This window comes from Erythrolamprus reginae, chromosome 1, assembly GCF_031021105.1.
Source record: "Erythrolamprus reginae isolate rEryReg1 chromosome 1, rEryReg1.hap1, whole genome shotgun sequence".
In the NCBI taxonomy this organism is placed as follows: Eukaryota; Metazoa; Chordata; class Lepidosauria; order Squamata; family Dipsadidae; genus Erythrolamprus; species Erythrolamprus reginae.
Window position 1 is genome coordinate 359,447,981 of NC_091950.1, and position 8,735 is coordinate 359,456,715.

General features: G+C 50.8%; 1 protein-coding gene across 1 annotated transcript; it reads right to left on the minus strand.

The window, feature by feature from the left end:
- Positions 1–2,053: 2,053 nt before the first annotated feature.
- On the minus strand, positions 2,054–3,703 carry LOC139153825 (SCAN domain-containing protein 3-like). Its single transcript, XM_070728264.1, has one exon. It carries the CDS (start codon positions 3,701–3,703, stop codon positions 2,054–2,056), a length of 1,650 nt encoding a protein of 549 aa, XP_070584365.1.
- Between the last annotated feature and the right edge of the window lie 5,032 nt (positions 3,704–8,735).

Consider the following 8,735-nt stretch of genomic DNA (forward strand, 5'->3'; position numbering starts at 1 on the left):
AAGAGCAAACAATGGATAAGGGATATACTTGGGCTATACCCCCCTGGAGAGAATTTGCTAGGTTTGCTTTGCAAAAACTTAATCATGGACCTATGGAGCAGATTCAGAGTCGGGATCGCTTCCTCTGGGGGAGTGGCCAAATATCCCCATTTTAGGAGGAATACTGCTTTTCCCTTCCCTTTTGAGGAATGCTCCTTTTAAAGGTCCAGTTTGAATTAGAAACTTTCTATGGAACTTGCCTTTCTATTAGCCATCGTAAGCTTGCACATTATTGTCCTCTGTTCATTGATGCTCTATTGTCAGCTTCTGTCCAGGAATAGACAGGAGTACCATAGGGCATGCTGCAAGGAAAACAAAGTACCCTGAGCAGGCCAGCTCATTTGCAACATGTATCTTCCAAAGAATCCCCCAGCCAAAGCCTAAAACATTGTACCTCACTAACAGTTCCCCAATTCCACTGGCTTCCACCGAAGAATATCCACCAGTTTGATTTCATTTTCACACCAACACAGTATCTTCAGCATTATCTACCATCTACCAAAAGAGATCTACCAGCCTCAGTCCTGAAAATTATACCTCAGGAATCTGTGCCAAATTCCACTGGCTTCCACTGAAGAATACACACCGGTTTGATTTCATTTTCATACCAAAAAAGAACCTTCAATCTTATCTACCCTCTACCAAAAGAGATCTACAAGCCTTCCATTCATGTATTCATACCAAAAAAAACCCCTTCAATCTTACCCATTCTTTACCAAAAGAGATCTACACGCCTTACTCCTAAACATTGTACTTCAGTAACAATTCACCAATTTCACTGGCTTCATCTGAGGAATATACTCCGCTTTCCACTCGTTCCACATCATAAGGACGCTAATCTGCATTCACAGCACCAGAAGACCCGACAAAGTTGGGACTAGGGATTATACTACCACGCAGCCTCCGCATTAGACAAAGCTGACACCATACATCTCTTCCATCACAAACACATTCAAAAACTCAGATACTTGCACACCACCGTAACGTGGGCTGCATCCACTATGGGATGGTGCACACCGCCCATCTCCAACCTCAGTCACACTGCGTCGGGTTGCATGCACTATGGGATGGTGCAGACCGGCAATCCGCACACCACCCATCCGCACACTGCCCGAACACATTCGAAACCCTGATATTTGCAGACCAGCATACTGAGGGCTGCATCCACTATGGGATGGTGCACACCTCCCGTCTGCAAACTCAGTCACACTCCATCGTGCTGCATCCACTATGGGATGGTGCACACCGCCCATCCGCACAACGCCCATTCGCACACCACCCATCCACATACCAACCATCCGTACACCAACCATCCACATACCGCCCATCAGCACATCAAGCATCCGCACACTCCGACACCATACCTGTCTCTTCCATCACAAACACATTCGAAAACTCAGATATTTGCACACCTGCATAATGCGGGCTGCATCCACTATGGGCTGGTGCACACCGCCCATCTGCACACCACCCATCCACACACCGCCCATCCGTACACTCCGACACCAGACCTCTCTCTTGCACCACGAACACATTCCAAAACTCAGAGAATTGCACATCAGCATACTGCCGACTGCATCAACCATGGGATGGTGCACACCGCCCATCTGCAAACTCATTCACACTCCATCCATCCACAATCATGCACCGGCATCCACTAATGGATTATCAAACAGTGTCCCTTGGTCAGCTTTTCCTAGGTCTGTTTTCCCAACCTCAATCTGCTTTAGGCAATGGAGATAGAGGGCTACATGCTGGAAATGAGCTGTTCCACTCAGCAAGTCCTCTAGAGCAGAGGTCCCCAACCTTTTTTGCACCAGGGACCGGCTTTAAGCTAGACCAGTTTTCCACGGCCCGGTTGGGGGGGGGGGGGCTTTGGTCATATGGGGGTGGGGTTATGGAGGGGTGGAGCTTAGTGCATACTTATCATATAATTATGACATTTATAATGAGAATGTGATTCAACTTACCATAGGTTCAAAATGAGTGGGAGCACCAGGCTTGTTTCCCTGGATCAGTGGGAGCACTGGGCTTGTTTTCCTGCAACAAGACGGTCCCATCTGGGGGTGATGGGAGACAGTGAAACCCGAAGTGTGTTCCTTATGTCCAGTCTACTCCGTAATTTCGTTTTTGCTGTTGTCATGGCAGAAAACCCAGTTTCACAAAGATAGGATGTTGGAAAAGGAAGCAGAGTTTTCAGTGCTTTGGTGGCGATCCCAGGATATTCAGCCTGGACTTTAATCCAGAATGTTGGGAGATTTGAAGTCTCAAACATACTTTTAAGGCTACCATCATTTGCAATCTCAATCAGTTGGTCTTCTTCAAGCACAGACAAGGTCGATTCACCTGGCTTGTTCACAAATGGGTTGCGAATCCATTCCTTCCTAGTTCGTGGGTCTTTTGTGGTCGGAAAATAGCGCTCAAACTCTTCTGAAAGCTGAGATAGGTGATCATGTACAAGCTGGGAGAATGAAGGCTCAGGCTCGGTCTCTTCCAAAATTCCTGTTAATGTTTGAAACATGTCAAATATCCCTTTTCTCACTCGCAGTCCCCACACTTCCAGTTTGGCTTTAAATGCAGCAACTTTATCTGCCAACTTGAAGGCAGTTGTCATTCTCCCCTGAAGTGACAGATTAAGTTCGTTCAAAAAGTTGAATATGTCACATAAGTAAGCAAGTTTTGTGACCCATTCCTTACTACTGAAATGTGCTGCAAGTGGCGATTCTTTTTCTAAAAGAAATCTATAAAGCGGGTCTCGTAACTCAAAAACTCTGGCCAGTGCTCTACCTTTAGAAAGCCATCTGACTTCTGTGTGTAGGAGAAGACGTTTGTGCTCCGCGTCCATCTCCTCACAGAGCTGCTCGAACAGACGTGAGTTAAGGGCATGTGCTTTTATGTGATTAATAACTTTAATCACATCTTGCAAAACGCTGTTAAGTTCAGGTGACATTTTTCGGCTTGCCAGCATTTCTCTATGGATGACACAGTGCGTAGAGTCGCATTCAGACGCAACCTCTTTGACCCGGGTAGTTAAACCAGAAAGCCGTCCAGTCATGGCAGCTGCTCCGTCTGTGCATATACCGACACAAAATGACCAGTTTAGGTTTCCTGATATGTAATCATCCAAAGACTTGAATAGTTCTGCACCTGTGGTGTTGGCTGGCAACAATAATACACATAACATATCCTCATGCAAATCCTCTTGAAAAATATATCGCACATAAACAAGCATCACTGCCTTGTTGTCAACGTCAGTAGACTCGTCAACTTGGATTGCGTACCATGGTGACGCATTAATCCTCTCCAACAATTGTACCTCAATGTCTTCTGCTATTTCATTAATTCGTCTACTGACAGTGCTTGCTGAAAGAGGAACCTGTGCCACTTTTTTAACCGCAGCCTCTCCTAAAAGTTCCTGGCAAATGTCCTTAGCGGCAGGCAGGATCAACTCTTCACCAATAGTGAAGGGCTTCTTAGCCTTGGCAATGCGGTTAGCCACTAAGAATGATGCTCTCAGAGCAGACACATTTGTTGATGTGGTGGCCTTCAATAATTGCTTCTGTCCTTCGTGTTCGCGTTTTTTTCTTTCAAAAAACTCCAAAGGCTTGTCTTTTGATGCAGGGTGCTTGGTCTGTAAGTGGCGAACCAGTTTTGAAGGCTTCATGGCCTCGTTGGATAGCCGTTCGCCACATAACAGACAGAGTGGGCTTGGGGCATGTGAATCGCCAGTTGCGATGAACCCATAATTTAAGTAGGACTCATTGTATTTTCTTTTAAATGCAGCTTTCTTTTTTTTAGCAGTCATGGAGTCTTCATCTGTCTCATTGGGACTTTCTTCCTTTTCAAAGAAGCTCTTCAGTGATGTTTGTTTTTTATTCATTTTACAAGGGTTAGAGGTGAAGGCGTAGTGGGCCCCTAACACAGAAAGATGGCTATTGCTACTGGAGATGGGCACTGATGATGATGACCACTACTTGCTGCTACTGGACACAGCCACTGCTGCTATGAATTTTCACTGTTACAGTATTTGTTTTTTCACTTTAACCAGAAAATCTGCTGCTGGGCTGCAGGACACCAGAACACAGCTACAGGAGTCATAAGGGTGGGACACCTGACGTCATATCTAGCTTTCCATTAGCTGCTAATGATTAGAATCCAGAGCCCCTCCCCCTCCAACTCGCAGCTAGCAGGAGGGGAAGGAGCCCTGGACACACATGACCTGCTTGTCAGTAAGGAGAGCCTGCCGCCCCACCCCTTCTCCACAGGGTGGGGAGAATGAGGAGGCTCCTTTGGCGGCTGGGGGCTGCCTGGCTTTGTGATTTTGGCTGGGGGGGGACTTAGGAAGGTCCTACTTCTCCCCCCCCCAGCCAAAAACTCAAAGCCTATCTGCTGGATACGGGCGGGCGATGAGCGGGACAGAGCGGCGCCGAAGCCGGTGGCTGCAAGAGGCTCTCCGCTCTCCAGACTCAGAGAGTTTAACAACAGAGGGCGCACAGACGCACACACAAAAACATAACCACGTAGATGGGAAAAGGCTGGATTCTTTCTCCCCATCTCTTCCATTCAAGGGAGGCTTCAATAGACTCAGCCACCAAACAATAATAATAATAAAATCAGCGAGCGCCAACCATAACCCTCCTTCTTTATTTTTCAAGCTCGAGCGGTTCTTTTCTCCTCGCTCCAGAAACTTGGCGATCGCACCCCACCGCCGCCGCCTCCTCCGTTTCCCCCAACGGCAAGCAATCTAAACCCGGGAAGGGCATTCCGGCGCTTCCCTTCAGCTTCAGAAGCCCCCTCGACGCTGGAGGGATGGTTATGAGGGGAGCGAGCGAGGAGAAGAAGACGTCCCACTCATCGCTCCTTTTCCCGTCTTCTTCTCCTCGCTCGCTCCCCTCATAGCCAGCAGCCCCGCTCGCGGGGGGATGCCCGTTCGTAGCTACCAGCCCGCCAAGCGTCGAGGGGGCTTCCGAGGCTGAAGGGAAGAGCCGGAATGCCCTTCCCGGGTTTAGATTGCTTGCTGTTGGGGAAAACGGAGGAGGCGGCGGTGGGGCGCGATCGCCTACTTTCTGGAGCGAGGAGAAAAGAACCGCCGCCTCCTCCGTTTTCCCCAACAGCAAGCAATCTAAACCCGGGAAGGGCATTCCGGCTCTTCCCTTCAGCCTCGGAAGCCCCCTCGACGCTGGAGGGATGGTTATGAGGGGAGCGAGCGAGGAGAAGAAGACGTCCCACTCATCGCTCCTTTTCCCGTCTTCTTCTCCTCGCTCGCTCCCCTCATAGCCAGCAGCCCCGCTCGCGGGGGGATGCCCGTTCGTAGCTACCAGCCCGCCAAGCGTCGAGGGGGCTTCCGAGGCTGAAGGGAAGAGCCGGAATGCCCTTCCCGGGTTTAGATTGCTTGCTGTTGGGGAAAACGGAGGAGGCGGCGGTGGGGCGCGATCGCCTACTTTCTGGAGCGAGGAGAAAAGAACCGCCGCCTCCTCCGTTTTCCCCAACAGCAAGCAATCTAAACCCGGGAAGGGCATTCCGGCTCTTCCCTTCAGCCTCGGAAGCCCCCTCGACGCTGGAGGGATGGTTATGAGGGGAGCGAGCGAGGAGAAGAAGACGTCCCACTCATCGCTCCTTTTCCCGTCTTCTTCTCCTCGCTCGCTCCCCTCATAGCCAGCAGCCCCGCTCGCGGGGGGATGCCCGTTCGTAGCTACCAGCCCGCCAAGCGTCGAGGGGGCTTCCGAGGCTGAAGGGAAGAGCCGGAATGCCCTTCCCGGGTTTAGATTGCTTGCTGTTGGGGAAAACGGAGGAGGCGGCGGCGGGGCGCGATCGCCTACTTTCTGGAGCGAGGAGAAAAGAACCGCCGCCTCCTCCGTTTTCCCCAACAGCAAGCAATCTAAACCCGGGAAGGGCATTCCGGCTCTTCCCTTCAGCCTCGGAAGCCCCCTCGACGCTGGAGGGATGGTTATGAGGGGAGCGAGCGAGGAGAAGAAGACGTCCCACTCATCGCTCCTTTTCCCGTCTTCTTCTCCTCGCTCGCTCCCCTCATAGCCAGCAGCCCCGCTCGCGGGGGGATGCCCGTTCGTAGCTACCAGCCCGCCAAGCGTCGAGGGGGCTTCCGAGGCTGAAGGGAAGAGCCGGAATGCCCTTCCCGGGTTTAGATTGCTTGCTGTTGGGGAAAACGGAGGAGGCGGCGGTGGGGCGCGATCGCCTACTTTCTGGAGCGAGGAGAAAAGAACCGCCGCCTCCTCCGTTTTCCCCAACAGCAAGCAATCTAAACCCGGGAAGGGCATTCCGGCTCTTCCCTTCAGCCTCGGAAGCCCCCTCGACGCTGGAGGGATGGTTATGAGGGGAGCGAGCGAGGAGAAGAAGACGTCCCACTCATCGCTCCTTTTCCCGTCTTCTTCTCCTCGCTCGCTCCCCTCATAGCCAGCAGCCCCGCTCGCGGGGGGATGCCCGTTCGTAGCTACCAGCCCGCCAAGCGTCGAGGGGGCTTCCGAGGCTGAAGGGAAGAGCCGGAATGCCCTTCCCGGGTTTAGATTGCTTGCTGTTGGGGAAAACGGAGGAGGCGGCGGTGGGGCGCGATCGCCTACTTTCTGGAGCGAGGAGAAAAGAACCGCCTCCTCCTCCGTTTTCCCCAACAGCAAGCAATCTAAACCCGGGAAGGGCATTCCGGCTCTTCCCTTCAGCCTCGGAAGCCCCCTCGACGCTTGGCGGGCTGGTAGCTACGAACGGGCATCCCCCCGCGAGCGGGGCTGCTGGCTATGAGGGGAGCGAGCGAGGAGAAGAAGACGGGAAAAGGTCTCCGGGTGGCCCCGCTTGGCTCCGTCTTCCTCCACATGCCGCGGACCGGCTGGAAAACCCCCACGGCCCGGTCCCGGTCCGCGGACCGGCGGTTGGGGACCTCTGCTCTAGAGAACTTGCCTTTTCATCCCATCTCTCCTGTTCCACCATTGGGTTCCTCTGGATTGACTTTAGTTGCCGAAGAAGTTGTCTTCTGATGAAACCGGCAAAAAGCACGCTCTGCAAAGAAAGACCATTAATGATGAAGACCTTACCCACGCTGGACTGGCTAGTGATATATGTAAAGTGGGCCTTTAGTTCCATAAGCTATGAATGTCCCTGATTGTTGCCCAAACAAACACAATCATGTCATGAAGGGGAGAAGATACCGCTGGAGAAGATATACATGGAGTTATAAGTCTAGGAAGCAGGTTCTGTTTATCCTTTGCAAAAATATTCCATCGCCTCCATCAGAGGTGTTGGGGAGAGGTATTGGAAAACGATTCCAAGGGCCTTCAGGATAGATTTTACCCTGCAGCCCTGAGAGGAGGACTGCCCTTAGAATGAGTAATGGGAGGCAAAGAAAAGAGCAAACAATGGATAAGGGATATACTTGGGCTATACCCCCCTGGAGAGAATTTGCTAGGTTTGCTTTGCAAAAACTTAATCATGGACCTATGGAGCAGATTCAGAGTAGGGCTCGCTTCCTCTGGGGGAGTGGCCAAATATCCCCATTTTAGGAGGAATACTGCCTTTCCCTTCCCTTTTGAGGAATGCTCCTTTTAAAGGTCCAGTTTGAATTAGAAACTTTCTATGGAACTTGCCTTTCTATTAGCCATCGTAAGCTTGCACATTATTGTCCTCTGTTCATTGATGCTCTATTGTCAGCTTCTGTCCAGGAATAGACAGGAGTACCATAGGGCATGCTGCAAGGAAAACAAAGTACCCTGAGCAGGCCAGCTCATTTGCAACATGTATCTTCCAAAGAATCCCCCAGCCAAAGCCTAAAACATTGTACCTCACTAACAGTTCCCCAATTCCACTGGCTTCCACCGAAGAATATCCACCAGTTTGATTTCATTTTCACACCAACACAGTATCTTCAGCCTTATCTACCATCTACCAAAAGAGATCTACCAGTCTCAGTCCTGAAAATTATACCTTAGGAATCTGTGCCAAATTCCACTGGCTTCCACTGAAGAATACACACCGGTTTGATTTCATTTTCATACCAAAAAAGAACCTTCAATCTTATCTACCCTCTACCAAAAGAGATCTACAAGCCTTCCATTCATGTATTCATACCAAAAAAAACCCTTCAATCTTACCTATTCTTTACCAAAAGAGATCTACAAGCCTTACTCCTAAACATTGTACTTCAGTAACAATTCACCAATTCCACTGGCTTCATCTGAGGAATATACTCCGCTTTCCACTCGTTCCACATCATAAGGACGCTAATCTGCATTCACAGCACCAGAAGACCCGACAAAGTTGGGACTAGGGATTATACTACCACGCAGCCTCCGCATTAGACAAAGCTGACACCATACATCTCTTCCATCACAAACACATTCAAAAACTCAGATACTTGCACACCACCGTAACACGGGCTGCATCCACTATGGGATGGTGCACACCGCCCATCTCCAACCTCAGTCACACTGCGTCGGGTTGCATGCACTATGGGATGGTGCAGACCGGCAATCCGCACACCACCCATCCGCACACTGCCCGAACACATTCGAAACCCTGATATTTGCAGACCAGCATACTGAGGGCTGCATCCACTATGGGATGGTGCACACCTCCCGTCTGCAAACTCAGTCACACTCCATCGTGCTGCATCCACTATGGGATGGTGCACACCGCCCATCCGCACAACGCCCATCCGCACACCACCCATCCACATACCAACCATCCGTACACCA

Excerpts from the sequence above, each read along its gene's own strand:
- LOC139153825 (XM_070728264.1), bottom strand. The coding sequence starts at position 3,703 with ATGAAGCCTTCAAAACTGGTTCGCCACTTACAGACCAAGCACCCTGCA.